The 24,438-nt window shown below is 35.4% G+C and overlaps 1 protein-coding gene across 2 annotated transcripts in view; it reads left to right on the forward strand.

Annotated features, from left to right (window-relative positions):
- Positions 1 to 24,438, forward strand: part of CAPN7 (calpain 7) — a 41,537-nt gene that overhangs the window by 14,734 nt on the left and 2,365 nt on the right. Inside the window, exons 7-20 of one of the 2 annotated variants that reach the window (XM_032408725.1) lie at positions 1,762 to 1,888; positions 2,882 to 2,967; positions 4,187 to 4,280; positions 5,734 to 5,880; positions 7,085 to 7,191; positions 8,086 to 8,206; positions 12,645 to 12,789; positions 12,917 to 13,016; positions 13,313 to 13,448; positions 13,966 to 14,041; positions 17,771 to 17,916; positions 18,716 to 18,778; positions 21,951 to 22,081; positions 24,337 to 24,429. In XM_032408725.1, coding sequence (XP_032264616.1) covers positions 1,762 to 1,888; positions 2,882 to 2,967; positions 4,187 to 4,280; positions 5,734 to 5,880; positions 7,085 to 7,191; positions 8,086 to 8,206; positions 12,645 to 12,789; positions 12,917 to 13,016; positions 13,313 to 13,448; positions 13,966 to 14,041; positions 17,771 to 17,916; positions 18,716 to 18,778; positions 21,951 to 22,081; positions 24,337 to 24,429 — 1,572 coding nt within the window. The remainder of the gene's footprint in view (positions 1 to 1,761; positions 1,889 to 2,881; positions 2,968 to 4,186; positions 4,281 to 5,733; positions 5,881 to 7,084; positions 7,192 to 8,085; positions 8,207 to 12,644; positions 12,790 to 12,916; positions 13,017 to 13,312; positions 13,449 to 13,965; positions 14,042 to 17,770; positions 17,917 to 18,715; positions 18,779 to 21,950; positions 22,082 to 24,336; positions 24,430 to 24,438) is intronic. The other variant, XM_032408726.1, reaches the window with a different exon arrangement.

The following is a 24,438-nucleotide window of genomic DNA, read 5'->3' on the forward strand; positions in this document are numbered from 1 at the left end:
CCTGAATTTAGGCATAGCACTTGTGACAGTTGGAATTTTACATATTTTGTGTAAGATTACCTAGTGCTCCTTACTGGATTACGTTTCATAAGGACAGAGACCATGTCTCTTTTAATTGTGCTCCTGTGCCTAGTGTGATGTCTGGCATCTAGTAGATACTCAGTAAGTAGTTGCTGAATTAATTAAATTTGGAGAAAAATCAAGAATAAATACTAGGTTACTCTAGCAAGATTTTTCCATTCTTGTTTTCTAGATTATTTTACAGTAGAGTAATCAGAAGAAAAAGTAACAGTAAATATTTCAAAATTCAAAGGTAACAGACTGATGAAAAGGGCTCTACAATTTATGAATCTTTGGTTAGAAAGATTGAGTGATTTTTAAACATTTTTTTTTCTATTCAGCTCATGTATTTTTAAATCTTAAAGTAAGCATATTGAATATAAATTATATTTATAAAATATGTTTAATATCTTTAAAGTTATAAGAAAACACTGAATTTGATAACTTAGTGGTGACTTTTGAGAGAACAGTTATTAAGGAATCTTGGATTTACTCTGTATTCTCATACGGCAGGTTGATAATACAAAGTAATTAAATTACAGATTTGAATTAACTTTTTTTACCCTAAAATTTTTTAAAATTTAAATTCTTCTAAATTTGTTCGGCTCACTTTCTATTTACAATCAGCTACTGTTCCTACACAGGTACCAAAATGTCACCAGAACACTAGTGGTTCTATGAGATGATCATCAAAAAGTTTGAGAAGTGTTACATACAATAGTCTAAGAAATTTACATTAACCTTGGTTTATTAAACATTTACAGATGTCCTCTAATGAAGAAAATGTAGGAGTTTGTAGATCACAAATGACCACAAAAGCACCTTTCTCCTACTGTTAATATTTTTTAAAAAAACCATGTTATATTTGCCTCAGTTTGCATACCATAAACTTTGTATTATCCTAGAAATCTTAGGAAACCTGAAGACTGTTACCCTTAGAAGAGGTTTGAAGAAAGATGGATGTTTTTTATTTTGTGCTATACATCAGTCTTAGAGAAATACCACCCAGCATATTCCCAACACGCAGTCAGAGGGTAATGGGTAAGAATGGTGGCTCTGGCACCCAAGACCTAGATTCAAATGCCACTACTGCCACTTTTTAGCTATGTGACCTTGGCAAGTTACTAAATCACTTTTAAGCCTTTTCCAAAAATATTTGCTTTAATGGAATTGTTTTAAGGATTAAATGAATAGTGTGTATAAAGTACTTTAGCATGATGTCTGGCACATGGTTGTTAAATGAATAATTAACTACTCTCATTGTTAGCCTTGCAGAGAAGAGTTTGTCAAGAGCCATCGTAAGGATCTGTAGCTTCCTAGATCCTTTTGAATTGAATCAGCTTGTATTATTGTTAATGGTTCCATTTTATTGAAACTGAATTTCTTGAATATAACGATGCTAATGTAAACTTTTAAATTATATTCTTAAAGTAAATATAAGTGAATTTAAGTTGCTTTCCTGTTTGCAGTTATAAATTTATACTTTTTTAATCGAGAAGGATGAGCACATTGACTGGATTCATGGTTAAGTGTAAAAGCCAGATTTGACCAGAGCATTATTTTAGGAGGATGTAATAGCTATGATCATTATACCAAAAAAATAAATAAATCTCTAGGAAATTTAATTTTGTTTTTGTGTCATTTTTAAAGATTAATTTTAGTAGTAGTAGTAATAGTATTTAATTTTTATTATTACCTCAGTGATAGATGGGGCAAGCTACCATTATCACCTAAACAAAAAGCTACATTTTCCAAATGGGTACGACCAGAAGACCTCACCAACAATCCTACAATGATTTATACTGTGTCCAGTTTTAGCATAAAGCAGGTAAACATTTTATATAATTTTATATGAAAGCTAACATTTTGAAGTAATTTGAATGTAGATTTGGGGATTTTTTTTGGTTTTTATCATATATTTAGGTGCATGAGTATAATTGGAAAAATTATTCTGCACACTTTGACTTAGACATACTGAGATAATATGAGTATGAATAACTGGTTTGAGCAATTACAGATTTTTATATAGACCCTGTTTATCAATATGTTCTTGCAGATGAGAAGGTTGAGGATCTCAGCCTCACCTTGATAAGAGAATAGATTTTTTTTTTTAAATATTTTATTTGAGAGAGAGCACACAAGTCGGGGAGAAGAGGGAGGAGTAGAGGGAGAGGGAATATTTCAAGCAGACTCCATGCTGAGCATGGAGCCCGACACGGGGCTCAATCTCCTGACCTGAGCTGAAACCAGGAGTTGGAGACTTAACCAACTGAGCCACCCAGGCACCCTGAGAATAGATATTTTTAAAAAAGGAAGGTATTAGGCTTATTTAAAACACTTCAGTGGTGTAACAACAATATGGTTTTATTGCAAATTTTATTCAGTTAAGTTTTTGCATTGAAGTACAGATGTCTTCCAGTTAGTATAAAAATAATGGTCCTGAAATACTATGATCAAGAATCTTTTGATGTGCATATTCAGTTTAGTTGGTCATATTATAATAATATACTTTAAAAAAGGCCTTTAAATTATCATTAAAAACTTGTGGGTTCAGTAAGTATGCTTTTATCCTGTAAGAAATGTATCATCCGTATTTATTCTGAATTAACTTTATTGAAATGTTTTCATCAATTTTTCTAGGATTTGTTTGAAGAAAGTATGTATGAGTTGGCAGTATAGAATTTCTGTTTATTATTTTGGTATTCAGCAACAGTTAACTCAGTTTAAAAAGTTGGCTGCGTAGGTGTAGTGCTTAAATATTGTGTAATGTTGAAATTACATTAATGAATTAGTTAATATGTTAATAAATTCTTATTAACAGACAATAGTATCTGATTGTTCCTTTGTGGCATCACTGGCTATCAGTGCAGCTTATGAAAGACGATTTAATAAGAAGTTGATTACCAGGTAAAATTTTGTATTTGTCCCTTTAGCCCTTTTCATATAATTATCTCTTGACTAGAAATTAACAGCTTAGGTCTCATCTGCGTAGAAAGTGAAGAAGCCATATTACTTAGAATATTGTGGCCCTATATGTTAAACAGATGATTTGTGAATGTGGAAAGATTTCCTAAAATAGTCTAAGAACGTATGCACATGTATTAATATATATGAAATTGGTATGTTTTGAAATAAAATTGGTCAAAGTAAAATCATACTTATAGTATATGGTAGCCACTAGCCACATGTGGATATTGTATACTTGAAGAGGGCTAGTCTGAATCAAAATGGGCTGTAAGTGTAAAATGCATCAGATTTTGAAAACTAAGTACAAAAAAATACAAAATTGGAAGATATCTCAAATTTTTATAGTGATTACACATTGAAATATGATTTTGGATAAGTTCGGTTAAATAAAGTATATTAAAATCTCACCTTTTTAACTTTTAATATGGCAACTGGAAAATATAAAATATTTCTTGCGGCTAGAACTGCTTTAGAATGTACCGAAATGTTACTGAAATAGCTTTTCTCTCAATTTTTTAAAGTTTTATTACTAAAGATCATTCATTGTAAAAATTAAGCATTATAATTTTTCAAGCATCTTTTCCTGAGTGGTTTTTGTGTAAGTCCTGAGATTACAAAGGTAAATTAAATGCGGACCTTAGTTTCAAGCTATTTGCCATCTTGGATAAATAGATCATATAAGTAAATAATACGTAGTGTAAAAGAAAATTGATACTGATAACAAATGTTTTTATTAGATAATTTTGTGTAACTTCATCAGAATTGTGTTAACGTTATCTCTGTCAGAGTTGTAGTTAGTTGCCTTAGTTCTTGTTAATTGAAATGGTCTCTTCTTGAACCAGTGAGAGAAGATTATTTCAAATGGCATAAAATATATCCGCTTAATAGAAAATTTATTATATAATTTAAAACTTAGTATTTTTCAGAGTATTGTGAAATTTATGCCCTGTTCTATGATCTCATATTTTCTTTATATTAAATAAGCACTTTGATTAGGGTGAAATTCTTTTCCTAGGCCTATCATAGAAAAATATTCTCATGTTTATTTTTATAAAATTGCCAAGACAATAGCATATGTCTAAATAAAATATAATATCCTGCATAGTAGTTTATATTGAATATTAATTTGGTATTTCAATATTTATTTTCCTTACAAAAGCATAATTTACCCTCAGAATAAGGATGGTGAGCCAGAATACAATCCATGTGGAAAGTATATGGTAAAACTTCACCTCAATGGTGTCCCAAGAAAGGTGAATAATATCTCTCCCCACCCCAACCCCTTCTCTCTCTCTCTCTTCCCCACCTTTGAATATTGAATAGAATCATTAAGAAATGTTATTTGTGTAAACATTTAAAAAGATTTTGAGTCTGGTGTTATGCATATTGCTACCAATAACATCATATGTTAGTAATTAAAAATAAAAATTAAGAAAGTTTTTAAAAATGGCTTTGGGAAATTTATAGAAAGTTTCAAAAAGTAACATTGAGCTAATGATTACTAATGCTTAAACTTTAATCTGTTAACTCTTAATTGATTAAAAGGAAAAGGAAATCGGGCAAACAATCTATTAGGTCACAACAGTTTATATGTATTCATAACCTCACACCTAAGAAGCCTTTAAAATTATGTTTTCCTTTGTGAAATATATATAGTCTGAAATTACACTGCTTTCTTTAAGAACTATGACTTGTGTAATGGCCTGGCATTGTTGGGATTCTCTAGCTCTTGTCTACTCAGAGGTCCATGGATCAACATTAGCATTTACCGAGAATTTGTTAGAATTGCGAAATTTTAGGCCTTACCCTGAGCCTACTGAATCAGAATCTGCATTTAAACAAATTCCTGATGCTTTCAGTCTGAGAAGTTGCTCAGTGGCTCAGTAATACTCAAATTTTGGTTATGTATAAAATCACGTGGAGGGCTTAAAACACAAATTCCTGCCCTGCACCGCCCCCCCCCCCCAGAGTTTCCGGTTCAGAATTTGTGGGGTGGGGCCATGATTTGCATTTCTAACAAGTTCCCAGATAATGCTGGTTCTGCTAAGAAAACCCTTTGAGAACCGCTGCTCTAGCTGATTACTTAAAAATTAAGCAAAATCATTGAGAATGGTTTTTCTGAACTGTAGTCTTTAAATAACCCCTTGTTTAAAGAATCTTTGAAAATGTAGTTGCATGATCCTCCTAATAGTGTTAGATCAGAATTTTTCCTATTCTCATTTCCCAGATCACTTTATAAATGTGACTCAGAAACTGTGTTGTGGTGATCACTTCCTCTATTACTTAAATATATCTTTTGGCCATAATGTTCTGCTTTTACAACTGTACATAACATGAGTCTTTTTGCAGGTTTAGGTTAAAATTACCTGTAGTAATATTGTTATTTACCTTAATAGGCCCTTTTATAATTATTTTCAATATAATGTACATTTCTAGAATCTGTAATAATTTTGATGAGTATAGGTCCATTTAACCAGTTGGCTCAAGGTTATCAGGTGACAGGGAGATGAGCCTATAAAATGGAATAAAGACATTGTATAATATTTTATAATTGATCAGATTCTAGAAATATGAAGCTGTCATTACCTTAATAATAGGCATATTGTGCCTTTTATTTCATCTGTATGAAAGGTATTTTTTTCCTTGATAGGAAGGATTTTAAGATATTTTGTACCACGTAAGGTAATTAATGTTCTCTTTCTCCAGGTGATAATTGATGATCAATTACCTGTTGATCATAAGGGAGAATTGCTCTGTTCTTATTCTAACAACAAAAGTGAATTATGGGTTTCTCTCATAGAAAAAGCATATATGAAGGTCATGGGAGGATATGATTTCCCAGGATCCAATTCGGTAAGTATCAGGATGATCCAGATACAGACTTATGCTATCTAATATGACTATTTTAAATTTGAGAGATTATAGATGATATTTTTGTTTAAAGGAAAATAAAACAGGAGTATGAACCCCTGAAAAATGTTGATTGGTCACCTTGTTAAGGAAAACTGTATTTTTTTTTTACAAGGATAGTGCATTGTAAAGGATTCAGGGAAGCCTAAAATGTATGTCTGCTGTCATGCTGAGATACAAGACCAGTTAGGTACAGTGTACCTTTCCAAAGAGGTCTCTTCAAATCAAAGGAATGTGTCCTATTGTCATCCTTATGTATGTTTTTTGATTTGTAAATTCAGGTTCAAGGAGTTTGTTTTTTAGTTTTTCCCAATCTTAACACTGCTTAACCTACAAAATCGACGTGTGTACCAGTGTCCTTTAGTTGGATGAGGTAGACTGGGCTTATGCCAGAAATTAGATTAGTATAACTTTGAATTTTGACAGTAACCAGCCTTTGGCCTTAGAAAAGGTATGTAGCCATTCTTAGCCTCTTTGCTTGTCTGTAAGATGAAGATAATACCCACCTCTCAGAGTTGTAAAGATTAAATGAAGTAATGTGTGCAAGTCGTCCATGGTTCATAGCTGGTTAGTCTTCCCACCTAGTACCAGGCCTCCTTCGCTCTTCTGGTTCTTATAATGTTAGGCAAAGAATGTATAGGTCATGGTTAAATGCAGTAGGATATTAAAATTTCTTCCTGGCCTACATGCTCAATTGTTCTGTTCCTCAAATATTTTTATAGTTTAGTTTCTAATTCAGTGCCTTTTAATTTACCTAGTACAGTATAGAGAGAGAAGGAATGAGAATATCTGTAAGACTTTAGAAAAGTGGCTGTCCTAAGAACTCACTAAATGGTGAGTGACTGTCATCATCATTATTAAAGCAGCTTTTATCTATAACATGTTTTGAGTTTTCATCGTATTTACCGGTAAAACAATTGTTGCATTCAGGAAAAACAACAGAGATTATAAGGAATAGATAAACTTGTGCTCAAATCCAGGTAGGAATTTGAATTTAAAATGAAATCTATTACTGGTCGAAAACAGCTTACTACCTTGTGATTTATTCTATCATTACATCAAATCAATGAGATTTAATAGCTACCATGTGGATTCATTAAAGAGCTCGAAAACAATATTGACAGTCCTGAAAATGTGTTTGTTGCAGAATATTGATCTTCATGCACTGACTGGGTGGATACCAGAAAGGATAGCTATGCATTCAGATAGCCAAACTTTCAGTAAGGATAATTCTTTCAGAATGCTTTATCAAAGGTAAACATTCTCTCTCTCTCTCTCTCTCTCTTTGGTAGTAAAAGAGGCTATTTTTTAAAATTCATGCCTATTTAGAAGAGAAATTGCAAAGGCTGCGTTTTTAGTTATTTAGAGAAATTCTGGTTTCATTTATTTTGTTTTCGTATAAGTAATCTCTACGCCCAACATGGGGCTCAAACTCCATGACCCCCACGTGCTCCACCCACTTAGTCAGCTAGGCACCCCAGGAAATTGTGTTTTTAAAATGGACTTCACTTTATGTACTTGCTACAGCCGGCCCTCAGTTATCCTCACTGATTGTTACAGTTAATCCAGATTATAAACTAAAACATTGGAATCGGAATATGTCATATGGACAAATGGTTTTATACTTCCGAAGTACTTAACCAATTTGAGGGAAGGTGGAAAAAGAGAAGTCTGAGAATATAAAGAGGAAGGTAGCTTTTAAGCCTTAAATGAATAATCCACAGGTAGAGATGGGAAAATTGTGCAATAATACACATTCAGTAGTGAAACTAGAAAATTTCAGTATATGTGCTGCTGAAGCGAGCACGTGAAACTAGAAAATTTCAAAGATTTGACAAAATGTGTTTGACATCTTCACCTTTATTTGTAAATCATTTGAAAACTTAGCATTTGCTTTCCTTCATTGGTAAGTTTCTACCTGATTATCTAAAACTGGAGGAGGGTGGGGCAGTGTGATAATTTATCTGATGCATTGTGAAACAGAAATATACCTTGTTCTTTGAGGAGTTTTGGGAATAGCCCATTTTAGAAAAGTTGTCAAATTTGTGGAAATTCTCATATAAACTCTTTAGACTAAAGGAAAGATAGTGTGATCTGATGGTATAAACGTGTTTTCTTTTAATTATTTGTCTGTTGGGGTCATTCCAGGTTTCACAAAGGGGATGTCCTCATCACTGCATCAACTGGAATGATGACTGAAGCTGAAGGAGAGAAGTGGGGTCTGGTTCCCACACATGCATATGCTGTTTTGGATATTAGAGAGTTAAAGGTTTTGCTTTACGTTTTTTTCTTCTTTCTCATATCTGATAGTAAGACATTCCAAGGATCCCAAATAGTATAATAGACCTTTTTTTTTTTTAAATTTTAATTTTAGGTGCAGTATTGGTTTCTGGAGTAGAATTCAGTGATTCATCACTTACATAAAATACCCAGTGCTCATCAGTAGTGTAATAGACTAGAATACTGACAAGTCAAGTTTTAGATGAAGTTTTAAAAATCATTCTACCTATTACATTAAATAATGTGACCTCAACCATTGGAAATTATGAAATAAAAAGATGGGAAATGTAATGACAGTGACGTGCAGATATTGATGACAAAACAGAAATGCCTTTTGCCTCTTTTTCGTAAAAGTAAAGGGTTGAGGTAAACACACAGCCCTCAAGGTTCTGGGCTATTTGCTGGTGTTGGGGACAATCATAGCGTTAGGCTCTAGAGCATGGTAGACATTCAGTAAATATTTATGAAAGGACAAAAAATAAGAGAATATCTGTGAATAAGAAACATGCCAATGGATTTGCAAATGTTTCTCTTCCTAGCAGCCCTCACATGGTCTCAGACATTTCAGACTCTCTGCTCAGGTGTTGGAATGGTTGACTTCATTACTTCTCAGGTTATTGATTAGCTCTTTTTAACTGAAAAATAGATCTGTTCTATGGATTAGAAAATACAGAGATTGTTACGGGAGGATTCTTTTTCTCTAATGATATAGAGTACCTAAGCTGTATAGTCACTGGAAAGTTTAACTAGCCACATGTTCCAGTTTCCCCTGCTTAAACTTACAGAAGGAAGTAGTGATCAATCAGCAATGACAGTGTTCCACTGTGTATTAGATTGATTTTCTTATATGGCACATAGAATTATATGAATTATGAAGGCAGTAGGGACCTGCTGCAACATCAATTTATATGTCTCAAGGCTTTCTAAATCAGCCACTATTGTATCCCTAACCATTGTGTATAGAATAGGGTGTGCCTTTAAAAGTAGTATAAAAATTGATTACTTAAAGCAAAAAAATAAAAACATATGTAAAATTGAATAAGCTGAGAGATTTGTTTGTTTTAGAAATGTAATTTTCCACAAACATGAGTCAAAGCATTGGCCATAACAGTTGCTGTTATTTAGTACTATGTGTATGTTATGTTATTTTTAAAACATCCTGGTAGGTGACCAGGATGCCTGGGTGGCTCAGTTGGTTAAGTGTCTGCCTTCGGCTCAGGTCATGATCCCAGGGTCCTGGGATTGAGTCCCACATCAGGCTCCTTGCTCAGCGGGGAGTCTACTTGTCCCTCTGCCTGCCACTCCCCCTGCTTGTGCTCACTCTCTCTTTGTCTCTGTCTCTCTGACAAGTAAATAAAATCTTAGAAAAAAAAAAAATGTTAATTAAAAACTATCCTGGTAGGTGATCAACAGTGAGTTAATAGCAAGATAATTAAATTTAGATAATGAAAGTCAGTATAAAAGTAAGCTTGAATTTGAGGAAATTTTCTGTGAAGATTGTATCATTTACTTTGAATAATGCTATTTGTTCTGATGTTCAGAGGAAACAAGACAAATAACATGTTTATGAGAGAAATAGGCACCTGTGGTTTGACCTAAAAACAAAACATTTAAAAATTTGCTGAATGTCAGTGAATTAAGAATTTTAAATAACAGCCATTTTAGTTAAAAATCAGAAAGCACTATTTACGTAGTTTTAATTCTACATGGGAGTTACTCTGTAGAGATGAAGGCATTTTAGAGCATGTATAGTTGAAGTAAACTGTGACCCCGAGACAGGTTTCTTCACTGTGGTGTAATGCTCTCTGTTCATATGTATGCTTTATGTTCCTATCTTAATTCCGTGCAAGTCACTGAAGCAGCATTATCCAGCTTGAGAAGACATCTCACATTGTGGAGCTGACCCCAGTTTCCTTTTGCTTACACGAACTCTGTAGTCAGGGTTGATCTTTATCTAAAGGCTTCTTCATGCGTTAAAATTTATAAGGGTTTTCACCAGTATCTTTGATTAGTTATATACTTGATGAGTTCCCTGTGTTCATCATTGTTTTCTTAAAGATTTTATTTATTTTGAGAGAGAGAGCATGAGCGAGGGGGAAGGGCAAAGGGAGAGGGAGAAGCAGGTTTGCAGGCTCTCTGCTGAGCAGGGAGCTCGATGGCTGTGGGGCTCAATCCCAGGACCCCGGGATCACGATCTGAGCCGAAAGCAGACGCTTAACCGACTGAGCCACCCAGGTGCCCCTGGGTTCATTTTTTATCTTATTTTTGCTGTCTGTATTTTGAGAGAGTTCCTTAGTTCTGACTTGAATTTAAAAATATTTCCAAAAATATTTATCTTATTTAGGCATTTATCTCTAGAACCTCTTTGTGCAGATAGACCTAATCTTAGACTAAAGGTACTGCCAATCTTCTACATTTGTGAATTTCTTCACTTAATAAGATTTTATTAATACTTATGTGAAAATGTTATCCTTTTTGTTTGCCTCTAACCACCTTGAGTATTCTAAGATCTTCACTTTTAGTCTCAGCAGTCCTTTTGGGTCATTTTGTTGTCTCCTCCTTGAGGTTATATTCCATAGTCTGTTGTGAAGCTACATCTGAGTTTCAAGCTGTTGTCTCTAAGTCCAGCAAGTCTTACCAAGGGATTTCTGAATCTATTCAAGTCTTTTCATTTGCTGCCACTTGGAAATAACTTTGAAAATGGGATGTTTCATCATAAACCAGATCCTTTTTCAGTCTAACATTTCTTCCCCTATTCAGGGCCTCTGAATTACAGGCTCTCTATCCAAACAAAATCTACAGCTCCTTCTTAGTGTCCTTAAATGTCAGTGATGCCTGGGACCTGCCCCAAAAGAGCTTAGCAATTTTCTCTCCTTTATAGTCCTTCTTTAAGAAGTGTTAGAGTTCTGAAATAAGGCAGATTTCCTGCTTATGTAGAGCTAGGTTTTATGAAAAAAAATTATAATAATAGAGTTAAATATCTGTGTGGCAGGGGTAGGAGTGGACAAGTGGTAAGAAGAAATTGAAAAAAGGAATTTGAAGATTCCTGAGAGGAATGAGTCGTATGTCCAGAAATCACATCTTTCCCGGGCCATGATTTGCCACATTTAAAATAGCCGAGGAATGTGTCTTTCAAAAATGTCCCCCAAACAGTTTGACATCATTAGAAAATGAATACAGTTTCCTAACTTGACTGCTTGAGATAAGACAAGTACTCTTTTGGATTTACAAGCTCTTTCGATTTTCTGAGTCTGAGTAATGAGTTCTATAGACACACCCAGTATTTGTTGAGCACTTATTAACCTTAACACTCTGTTTTATAAACTCAGTGGAGACTTCTGAAAAAGGACAGTAGTGTTAACATTTCAAGGAGTTTACAATCTCATTGGGGAGACAAGACTCATACATTTGCACAAGTAGGAAATAAGATAGGATATTATTTGTTTTGAACTAAAGTAATACGGAATGTTAGCACTATAAAGGTTAGAGAAGAGGTAGTAATTAAAAGAAGACAATTACTAATTGCTAAATATTTTGCACATGTTACTTCATTTAATCTTCACAACAGTGTTCTAGGAGACATTATAATCTTCATTTTATGTGTGAGTAAACAAATGATCAGAGAGTAAATGACCCACCCAAGGTCCATAAAGCTAATTAATAGTAGAGCTGGCATTTGGTCACATTTCATTTCTGACTCTAAAGTCCATGTTCTGTTTCTCTTCTCAACTGCTTCAGTCTTCACTGAGAGAGAGTGGAGCAAAGAGCTAAGGAGGATCTGAAAGGATCTGAAGGGAGGAGGTGCTTACAAGGGATCAGAGAGGGCTTTCCAGGAAAGGGGGACAGCATGGGTAAATGCCTTTAGAGGTAAAACTGAATAAGGACTATTTGTGGGGATGATGAGAGAAAAGACTAAATTAGAGCGAAAGATATATGCGGTATGAGTACTGGAAAATAAAGTGGGGCCAGAGCAGAGTAGGCTTTGAAAGGATGGGAAATTCTTGATGCTCTAAGGCAGCACTGTCCAAAAGAACTTCCTGCTGTGATGGAAATGTTCCGTATCTGTGCTGTGCTGTGCATTAGCTACTAGCTATACGTGGTCCTTGAACACTTGAAATGTTGCTAGTGTGACTAAGGAACTGATTTTTAATTTTTTATTTTAAAAAATTTTAATTTTAATTATCATCTGTGGGTAGTGACTACCATATGGACAGCATAGCTCTTGGGAATAGGTAGGCATTTAGTTTTTGATCAGATATGTGACCTAGTGAAAATGTTGATTAAAGAATATTGTAAGTTGACTTGGAAGGAAAAGTATTGATCAGTATTCAAAATGCATCCTCTCTTAGAAAATGCATGATATAACTAATAAAAATTTGGTAAAACTGTTTTTGCAACTTCATCTCCTGTTTTTTTTTTTTAAATAGGGGCTGCGATTTATCCAACTGAAAAATCCTTGGAGTCATTTACGTTGGAAAGGAAGATACAGTGAAAATGATGTAAAAAACTGGACCCCAGAGTTACAAAAATATTTAAACTTTGATCCTCGAACAGCTCAGAAAATAGACAATGGTAAATATATCTTTTTAATTTTGGTATCATTCGATCTTTAAATAACATAATAATATGAAATGTATTAAGTGACTGAAGTCATTTGTCATTAAGATATTTTATAGATTAACAGACATCTAATTTTCAGGAATATTTTGGATTTCATGGGATGATCTCTGCCAGTATTATGATGTGATTTATTTGAGTTGGAATCCAGGTCTTTTTAAAGAATCAACATGTATTCACAGGTAACTTTTTGCATATTTCAGAATATGCTTTATAGTAGTCTCCACTTTTTTCATGTAAAATATAAGGATTAATTTATGACGACTAGCATTCTTTTTGTCATGCCCACAGATGACTGCCATGTAATAGTTATTTTGTTTATATGCTATTCTGGTTATGCCAGAAATTTTTTAAGCAATAAAACAGAAATCCTGATAACTTAGTTATATTAGAAACACAAAACTTTTAAAAATGGTCTTCTATTTTAGCTCAATGAGAAACTTAATTATTGCTTTCTTTGTTGACTTTTATCTTTTAGTACTTGGGATGCTAAGCAAGGACCTGTGAAAGATGCCTATAGCCTGGCCAACAACCCCCAGTACAAACTGGAGGTGCAGTGTCCACAAGGGGGCGCTGCAGTTTGGGTTTTGCTTAGTAGACACATAACAGACAAGGTACTGATCTCTTATATATCCCATACAGAAACTTTAAAAAATAGTTAGACCATTGTGAAGAAGATATGTAAGTTGGTCACCAGCCTGTTTCATTTATGCAGGTGGCTTGAAGATAGTTTTGTATTACATAAATGAGTATTTTCCTCTAAGGAAATTTATATACTTAAAATCTTGAAGAAAAATGTGAATTTATGCTTGTCAGTGAGGGTTTTGAGCTTGATTATGTATGCTTTAGGTCTTAAGAAATATTAACATTAAAATACTCTGAAGGGGGTTTGGAGATGTTAAATCATTAGGCCTGATTCTGTAAAGCATAACCATAATCTTAATAGCCTCAGAGTCTTACTTAATATATTATTTTATACAATGTGGTCATCCATTGAAATGAATTTAATTCAGAAAAGCGGTTTTTATAGTACTAAGTAGCTGAAATGCTCTTAAAATTAGCATTTTTTCCCCTGCTTAAGAGCATTTTGGGCCCATTTTCCTAACTACATTGGATTCTTTGTACTTTCAGGATGATTTTGCAAATAATCGAGAATTTATCACAATGGTTGTATACAAGACTGATGGGAAAAAAGTTTATTACCCAGGTATGTTTAGTATACATTCAAACAAACATTAAAATTTTATTTGCCTGATTAAAATGACAAGCTTTATGTAGATATATGCAGAAGTAATGCTGATAGACTAATAAAAAACCATTCGAACAGACGTGCTAGTATTTATGCTACTTTTGTGTTGTTTTGATTTGTTTTTAATTTAGAGACCTCAGGAATTTGGGATTCCTATATTCTTGCATATTGCTGTCAGAATTTTATTTCTAAAACTTAAATCCTTTTTCTCTCATCAAAAATTCTGTGGTTTTCTGTGGACTCCTGGATAAATTCTAAGCTCTCTGGCATGGTTTGTAAGACTTTTGATATTCTGACCTTAACCTTCCTGTTGCCTTTTATCTCAGGCCCCAGCTTTTCATATTACCCTCAGTGAGGTACTGACTACTGAACACACCATGCCCTTGCTTCCCCTCTTTTCATACAGTTTCTTCTCCCAAGTATTTCTCTCCTCCCTGTCCTCTACCCACTTACTCCTCTTACCCTATTCTGTGTAATGAACATGGTTAAGATCCAGCTTATATGTTATTTCCTCTGTGATAACCTTTCTGCCAGGCAAAGTGAATCTTTCCCTCTGCAGGGCTCCTGAGGCATTTAACAAACTATATTGAAATCACTTTGCTTTCACATTAAAAAAAAAAAAAAAGTTTATCACATATTAAGCGATAGGAACTGTTAGTTTATGTTCTTGTTGGAGAGACAGAAATAAGAAAAATACCAGGTAGTGATGTGTGTGTAAAGAAATAAGTGAAGTCATGTGTTTGTGACTGATGGGTTGCTTTGGTTGGGTGGCCATGGAAGGCCTCTTTGAGAAGGGATAAGAGGAACTCTGAATGACAAAAAGGAACCAGTCCTGCAAAGAAATAGAGGGAAAAGTATTACAGGCAGAGGGAACAACAAGTGCAAGGACTCTAAAATGAGAAAAAAGAGTATTTCTTAGAAACAGAAAAAAGGCCAGTAGGCCTGGGGTGGTATGGTATCAAGAGGTCAGAAGGTATGCAGGCTCAGATTACATGATGTCCTGTAAGCCACCCCAGGGTTTGGATTTTGTTCTAAGTGTGACAGGAAATCTTTAGAGAGCCTTGATCAGGAAAATGACATGATACAAATTTTTTTTTAAAGACCATTCTTTGGGGCGCTTGGGTGGCTTGGTTGGTTGAGCGACTGCCTTCGGCTCAGGTCATGATCCTGGAGTCCCAGGATCGAGTCCCGCATCGGGCTCCCTGCTCGGCAGGGGGTCTGCTTCTCCCTCTGACCCTACCCCCTCATGTGCTTTCTCTCTCTCTCTCTCTATCTCTCTCTCTCATTCTCTCTCTCTCAAATAAATAAATCTTTAAAAAAAAAAAAACATTCTTTGTAGAATTATATTGGCAGGGGCAAAATATGGAAGAGAACCAAATCAGTGATTTTGAGAAAGAACTTAGCATAGTAGGAGTGGAGTGGAGTTGAGGAAGAGTGGGCACATTTGGGTTTCAGTAGGATTGTCAGGACCTGAGTTGATGTAGGGGGCAAAGAGGGATCAAGGATGATTTCTGTCTTTTTGGCTTACTTCATAAAAAGCTGCTTAACATTTAATGAGATGGGTAACAGTTGGCGGGGGGAGCAGTTTTGTTGTGGAGTAAAAGCACAAAGTTAATTTTTGGTTTTGTTAGTTATTTAAAATACCTATTAGATATCCAAGTGTAGAAACCAAGGAAACAATTGGGTTTTTGGGTAGAGCTCTGAGATGTGGTTAGGATTATAGATACAAATTGAAGAATCAGGGGCATATAGATGCCTTTTGAAGATAGGACTGTATATACTGCTGGTGGAGAGAGTTGTAGGTACAGAGATGAACACCCGGAAACTGACCCTTGGATTCAGACATCTTAAGGTTGAGCAGAGGAAAGTTACTGCAGAAAAATTAGAACAGAGTACCTGAGGAAATAGAGTAAGATTTACACGACCCAAGGGAAGACAGTGTTTCATGAGGGAAAGAGTGGGCAGCTGCATCTGTTGCTATTTTAGAGGTAAGATTAGGTTAGAGAAGAAACAGTTGGATTTAGTATCCTGCAGTCATTGTTGACCTTAACAAGAACAGAGTTGGTGGAGAGGTGGGCTTAGAAGCCCAGTTGGATTGGATTGAGGAAAGACTGGGAGGTAAGGAAGCAGTTATTGACAGTTCTTTCAAGAAGGCTGTGCAAAGAAAGTGGTTTCGTTAAGTCTTGTTTTATTTAATCAGAGGAAAACATGGTATTCATCCCCCTTAAACCAGGGGGAGGGGCAGGGAGGGTGGCGCGCGAGCACGGGGAGACAACAGGCCCTGATTCCTATCGGTCAGTATCTCTTGATATTCCGGAATGGGCATGGCATGTAGTATTCCAAGGATTAAAGGTAAATTAGCCAAATTTCCCATTTTTCATAAGTTGGCCACTATACAACCAAAAAAACACAAATATTATGAGTATATATTCCTAGCATTAAGATGATTATATGGCTTTTGAACTTCAAAAATATTTTTGTTATACTTTTTATTTGGATTTTTTTTTTTAAATGATGCTCCCTCTTACATATAATGATAATGCCTTTTCAGAAAAAAAGTACGTTCTGGTTTACAGTTTTATTTTCATCACAACACTGAGGTGAATTTAAAAAACACTCTTCTATCATTCCCTATTTGACAGGAGAGTAAAACGGAGGCACAGAAAGTTTAAAAATCTTGTCCAAGATCACAGATATGCCCTTTTTCTCTTCATACTAGATCACACCACTCTAAGCATTAGAGACTTATTACCTGTTTGAGATACTGAAATGTTCAGTTTTTTCAATAGATATAAGTATTCGGTGTTCCTAAATAAGCTAAATGATATAGCATTGATTTTAAATGACATGTAGTAATTGACATGCATGAAATAATTTTATTGGCCTTGATTGCAATGAGACATCAGATAATATATCAGGTAGCATTGTTTGTAATAGCAAAATATTGGAAATAATCTGTCAGATTATCTGAATAACTAATGTGGGTATAAATAAGTCATATTCATATGAAATATCATACAGGCAGTTTTAAAAGGAATAAACCATATCTATATAGAACGTGAATCTTAAAAACATGTTGAGGGAAAAATGAAAGCATTTTAAGACATATACAGTCCTTTTTTTAGATATATGCCCACGGAAATAATATTCATTCATTTTTAGGGATGTGTGTGTGTTAAATTCTGGAAAGATGCCCATGAATCCATCAGAGTGGAAAAGAATAAGACTAAGGGTGGTGTTTAAAAGGGACTTTGTTTTATAAGGAAGATAGTATGACTCCCAGAAATGTTAATTTAGTTCTGAAGGGTGGGGAATATAGATACATTTTTATATACTACTTTGTATCTTAAAAAATTTCCTCAAAATAAAAAAAAAGCGCCAATCTTGATTTTTTAAAATCCTCTATTGGAGAAAATTCCATATAGGGCTAATAGGAATTATACCTCATTGAATGTATTCCAAAAGATTGCATTTACTTATTAGAAATTATTTAAATTTTTTAATTGTTTAATTATAAAGTTTTAAGTTGAAATTGAAATTCTTTAGTACTATTATATTTTAAAGATAGAATCAAAGGGGGAAGGATGTCCGTCCATTTAATTTTTTTTCCTATCATGACCTATAAAACTTAAATTTAAAAACTACAGAAACTAAAGTATCCTTTTCTGTAAACCTACTTATTTGTAGGTGACCCGCCTCCATACATTGATGGCATTCGAATTAACAGCCCTCATTATTTGACTAAGATAAAGCTGACCACACCTGGGACCCATACCTTTACATTAGTGGTTTCTCAGTATGAAAAACAGAATACAATCCATTATACTGTCCGGGTGAGTAAACCAACATACAGTGACAGAACACAATAATATAAAGTACATAATGTGCTCTGCTTCATAAGTGGGATTAGCTATGGAAAAAATTTCTGAAATTGTTCTCTATAAATTTTTGTGTGTATGTTTATATTAATTCAGTATTATGATGCTTCCCACAGAAAGTAATGCTTTTGAAAAGTAATGTTTTTATTTTGAATGACATGTTGAATGAACGTTTTAGTTTTCAGAATAATAGTTTAGTCCTGAGGTAATGTGATATGTTGAACTAATAAATTGTATTTCAGAACAAGCAGTTAAGAACTCCTTTATCCTATGTAATACTTTAATTAACTTAAAAAACACAACTTTGAACTCTGTGAAAGGAAATCAATTGCCTGTAAATGTATTGCTCTCTTATAGCTGGGCAGGTTAGTTGGTTGGTTGGTTGGTTGGTTGGGGTGGGGGGAGGTTATTGTAATTTTGTTCTGCATAGGTTTTTTTTTCCTATCAGTAAGGGAGCTCAATTTGAATAGATTTTTAGTGATGAAAGGGACATTGGGAGGCTGCTTCCACCCCCTTTATTCTTCAGACGTAGAAACCAAAGCCTAGGGAGATTGCCCTGAGTCACACACAGTAGCAGAGAAAGCCAGAACAAGATCCCTAGCTGCTCAATTCCCAGTTCATTAAACCTGTGTACAGAATAATGACTTTAATGTATGCCAACTAACTTTTCAGTCTTCCAGTATATTATTTTGTTACTTTGGAGTTTTTATAAGCATAAACTTTATCAGTACAATATATTTTGTTTTAAATCTAGGTATATTCAGCCTGCAGCTTTACTTTTTCAAAGATACCTTCACCGTACATCTTATCAAAACAGGTAAGAATTCTTTTTCTGGGTCATAATAATCAGAGAAATCTTAGAATTTTCTTGGTTTTTTCTCCTTTTCTCATTTTATTCACATTTAACAATTTTTTACAAAATAACATTCTGGACTTGACAGTAATACAAGGAAAATGTAAGTGGTCTCCAGTCTGTGTTGGAATACAGGATCTTCAATGAACAACATTTAGTGATTCTGTGGGAAGAAATAAAACTCAAAGAAAGAAGATTATGCAGACTTTGGTCATTAGGGAAGTGTTCATCATGTAGGTGAACCTTTATTATTTATTTTTTTAAAAGATTATTTCAGAGAGAGAGAGCACACAAGCATGAGGGGGGTAGGGGCAGAGAGAGAAGCAGACTCCCTGCTGAGCAGGGAGCCTGCCACGGGGCTCCATCCCAGGACCCTGGGATAATGACCCAAACTGAAAGCAGCTTAACTGATTGAGCCACCCAGGCGCCCCGTAGATGAACCTTGAAAGAGTTAGAGACTGGTTTTGCAGGGTGGGCTAGATGTGTAGAGGAAGATTTGAGGGAGAATTCTTGGCTCCTTTGTCAAATATTAATTGACCATATATGCTTGGGTTTATTTCTGGGCTCTTTATTCTGTTGGCTTCTATGTTGTTTTTATACTGTCAGTACTGTCTTGTTTTGAGGACTATAGCTTGAAATCAGGAAGTGTGTTATCTCCTGCTTTGTTCTTTCTCAAGAATTCTTTGGCTATTCAGGGTCTTCTGTGGGTCCATGTAAATTTTAAGAGTTTTTCTTCTTGTGTTAAAAAAAAAAAAAAGGTCATTGGAGTCCTGATAGGGATTGAATTTATAGATGGCTTTTGGTGTATTGACATTTTAACAATATTAACTCAGCCCATGAACATAGGATATCTTTCCATTTATTGTGTTATTTTCAATTTCTTTGGTTAGTGTGTAATAGTTTTCAGATGACAGCTCTTTTACCCCCTTAAATTTATTCCTAAGTATCTGTTTTTGATGTTATTATAAATGGGATTGATTTCTTTTTCAGAAAATTCATTGTTAACAGAGAAATGCTACTGATATCTGTATGTTAATTTTGTATCCTGCAGCTTTACTGAATTTTTTTTATCAGATCTAACAGTTTTTTGGTTGAGTCTTTAGGGTTTTTCTATATATAAAATGTCATCTGCAGATAGAGACAATTTTATTTCTTCCTTTCCAGTTCAATACATTTTCTTTTTCTTGTCTGATTGCACTAGCTAGGACTTCCAGAATATGTTGAATAAGAGTGCTGAGAGTGGACATCCTTGTCTTGTTCCTGATCTTAGGGAAGACGCTTTCAACCTTTCATCATTGTGTATGAGGTTAACTATAAGCTTGTCATATGTGGCCTTTATTATGTTGAGATATGTTCCTTCTATTCCTCATTTCTTAGGGAAGAGTTTCCATCATGAATGGATGTTGAATTTTGTCAGATGCTTTTTCTGTGTTAAGATGATTGTAAGATTCTTTCATTCTGTCTCTTGTGACATATCACATTGGACTGATTAGCATATGTTGAACCATCCTTGCATCCCTGGGGATGTCTGTGTTTTCATATAGTTCATTAAGCTTGCTTAAGGATTGTTCTGCATTCTTTGCCTGACAGTTCATAGATCTCCATTTTTGTAGGGTTATTGGAGTGTTAATTCGTTTTTTGGTTATTTTGTTTGTTTGATGATGTCCTATTTACCTGATTTTTTGTGATCCTTAGTTTTTAGGTTTGTAAATCTGCACATTTGAGTGATTAGGCTCACTTTCCAGCTTTGCTGTGGCAGGGCCAGTTTTCCACCAGTTAGCTTAGTTCGGGTTTCTGGGTGTGTCTGCTGGGTGTCCTTGGGCAGACGGGGCCTGCCATGATGGTCTGTTTTTGGGCAAGGCAACTGTTAGAACTCTGAGGATGGAGATGGTGGTTGTGCCATGAGCTGAGAACAGTTGGGTAGGACTGCTGGCTTGGTCTTACCCAAATGAGGCTGTGGAACAGGCTCCACAGTTGCTTAGATTCTCTGGTCAGACTTACTACATGGTATGATCAGTAGTAGATGGGGCTATGAATTAGTTTCCCTGCTTTGGTAGGGCAACAGGATAGGACCCAGGGATTGTGCAACTCTTGTGTGGGGACCTGCACTGAATTCTCTAGTCAGGTGAGGCCACCAGTTTTGCTCTGCAGACAGGGCAAACCCACAAGCTGTGCTTTTTGTTCAAGCGCCACTATAAAAGGCCTGTTAGGTTATGCAGCTTCCCATGTGCTCTGGTTCGGTTCCCTGGTCAGAGAGGCTGAAGGCTGGTATTCAGTGATGAGCAGGCCTACAAATCAGATTCCCTGCCTGGGCTCAGCAGGAGACGCATCTCTTTGTTGTCTTGACACAAGCCCACCTACACCCCAAGTTCTGTAACCAAACAGGGCCACTGGCTTTGCTCTGTAAACTATTGGTTCTCCTTGCCTCTTGGCTAAAGTGCCACTGGAATGCACAGCATCTAGTAGTTGTCACCAGCCCTTCTGGTCAGATGGGGCTGGAAGGCACTCTGTACAGCAGTTGGGGCTGTGACTCAGCTCCTTGCCTGGGTGTGGGCAGTCCAGGCTGTAGGGCTGGGAAAACTCATTTGAGTATCCAAATCAGGCAGATCTGTATCCTGCCAAGTTCCTGGGATTACTGCTTGGGCACTGCAGGTATGAATTCAGCCTGCCAAGGTCCATGTGCTGGTTGTTGCAAGCTCCACCCTCTTCACTGTCACAGATTCCCCTGTAATCCTCATGGTGCGAGATCAGGTAGGGGCTTCTGCAAAGCAAGCCACAATGCCTGGGGGAAGCTTGTTGTCCACTGGAAGAATCAGAACCTCAGGGGAGACATCTGCACATGGTGCTTTGCTGGCCTGGAGACAGTGCGGTCAACATGTAGCTGCTTTTCTTGTCCTTCTAATGCAATCTGTCTTGGACTCTGTGGTGCAGGAGGGTGCTTCTGCCTCATCCCCATGTTTAGGATTTTCTCAGTGCTATCCTCTTCTGGAATAGCTATTATAGTTGTCCTCGTGAATGGGAGCAAAGCAGGAGGAACCTGTTGCCACCTTGGTGACGCCATTCCCTTTTTAAAGTCTTTAAAGTAGAATTGGAGAATGGGAAGTTTTGTTAATACAAAAACTTTGTTTTATTAAAGATTAATGGAAAGTGGAGTGGCCAGAGTGCTGGAGGATGTGGAAATTTCCAAGAAACTCACAAAAATAACCCCATCTACCAATTCCATATAGAAAAGACCGGGCCATTACTGATTGAGCTAAGAGGACCAAGGTTTGTGATTAAGTAACTTTCTTAAGTTAATACCATATTAAAAATGAGATTAATGGAACAATAGGGTTTTTTTTTTTTTTTTAAAGATTTATTTATTTGACAGAGACACAGCGAGAGAGGGAACACAAGCAGGGAGAGTGGGAGAGGGAGAAGCAGGCTTCCCGCGGAGCAGGGAGCCCAATGCGGGGCTCGATCCCAGGACCCTGGGATCATGACCCGAGCTGAAGGCAGACGCTTAACGACTGAGCCACCCAGGCGCCCCCAGAATAGGGTTTTGAAACAGACCTATGCATATACAGGCACTTGATTAATGAAAAAGATGGCATTGCAGAGGAGCGGGGAAAGGATAGTCTGTCGAATAAATGTGCTGGAATAATTGAGTATCCATGAGCCAAAAAGGTAATTAGACCACTGTCTCACATCAAATCTAAAAAACTTTTGCAGTTGGGTTACTAATAAAAGAAATATCTTAATGACTTCAGGATAAAGAAAAGTTTAAGACACAAAGCACATAGAAAGATTTGTAAATATGGTACATTAGTTATAAAAAAAAAAAAAAAGAGTCCACCATTCAAAAAATAAAAGCTTGGATAGGCATGTCATAAGAGGAACAATCCACAATGGCTAAGAAACCATTATAAGAGCCAAACCTTTGTAACAACCCAAGTGTTCATCAGTGGCATTGAAGATTATAAAACAGTCATAGAGTCCTGCATAACAGTGAAAGTAAATTACAGCTACCCAGAACATGATGGATAAGTCTTAATGCTGAGCAGAAGCCATACATAATAGAACATCAACTGTGTGATTCCACTTACATGAAGTGAGGAGCAGGCAAAATGAAACTATTATTTAAAGATGCATGCTTAGGTTGTCAGACTATATAAAAGCAAGAAAGTAGGGGAGGGGTTTGGGAAGTGGGTGAAATAGGTGAAGGGGATTAAGAGGTACAAACTTCCAGTTGTAAAATAAGTCAGAAGGATGAAAAGTACAACAGAAAGTATAGTCAATAATATTGTTGCAATGTACGGTGGGTGCACTCACTGTGGTGAGAGAACTGTCGTATCACGGTTGTACATCTGAAACTAACATTGTATGTCAATACACTTTTTAAAGAAAGGCAAGAAAATGTTAAATGTTAGCTCTGTGGGGACGGGAACTGTAATAAGAAAGGCACGTACAGGGACTTCTGTGCTGTGTTGATCTAGGTAGTGACAACCCACGTGTTCACTTTACATGTTATGTAGGCTGTATGTTCTGTGTACATGGTGTTCTATTTCTCAACTTAAGAACAATAATAGTACTTTTAAATAAAACTAGACTTAATTTTGCCTCTTTACAAACTATTTCAAAAACTAAAAATCCTTTAGATACAGTTAAGCTAGTTTTCTACAGTTTGATAGATGAAATAAGGTATCTAGTTGGTCTTTTGTATTTAATTCGTAGATTGAAGTATTTGATGTAAAAGTGTTTGACAATGTGTAGCTTTTGCTTAGCCTGTTCATGTCTTTTGCCCATTTTTCTCATGGAATTGTCATGGTTTTCTTAACTGTAAGCATGAATAGGGTAGGGATCTGTATCACATATTTGCAGTATTTTTCCCAGATCATCAATTTTTTTTTTTCCACATAGAGAAAAATTTTCATTTTAAAGTAATCAAATCTGTCTTTTCAGGTTTATTTTGCTATGGGCAGGAAATCTCACCCCAGTATCAAATTTGTACCATATTTCTTTCTAGTTCTTTTGTGGTTACTTTTTATATCTATATGGAATGTATTTTTATATTTGGTGTGAATACAGTGTAAGTTCTTTTTCCTAAATTTGTCACCTCATCACCATCTAAATAATCCTTTCCCTACTAATTTGGAATGTCATGTCTACCATATGCTAATTACTTCTGTAAATTCAGATTTTATTTCAGGGCTTTCTCTCTCCTTCCACTTATTTTGCAAAGACAGTATTTTATCATTTAAATGTAACAGTATTCTCTGAGAGCCTGTGGTAAAAATAGTTTCTTCTAAAGTAAGTGTAGTACTAAATCTTCTTCATAGCTTCAATTTAAAAATATAAATGGTAGATCTTATATAATTAAGAGTAAAAATAGTATATGCATGTGTTTCAGAGTGGTTTCCTCCTAAAGCTTTAGAAAGCAATATACTTGATTTAATAGAATATCTGCACTTTAGAGACTGCACTTTTGAGACTACTTAATAACAACGGTAATTGGTTTTTTTCATTTTTTTTTTTATTGTTAGGCAATATAGTGTTGGATTTGAGGTTGTAACAGTGTCCACGGTGGGAGATCCCGGTCCCCATGGCTTTCAGAGGAAGTCTAGCGGTGACTATAGGTAATGTTA

This window comes from Phoca vitulina, unplaced genomic scaffold (assembly GCF_004348235.1).
Source record: "Phoca vitulina isolate PV1807 unplaced genomic scaffold, GSC_HSeal_1.0 scaffold10, whole genome shotgun sequence".
Classification (NCBI taxonomy): Eukaryota; Metazoa; Chordata; class Mammalia; order Carnivora; family Phocidae; genus Phoca; species Phoca vitulina.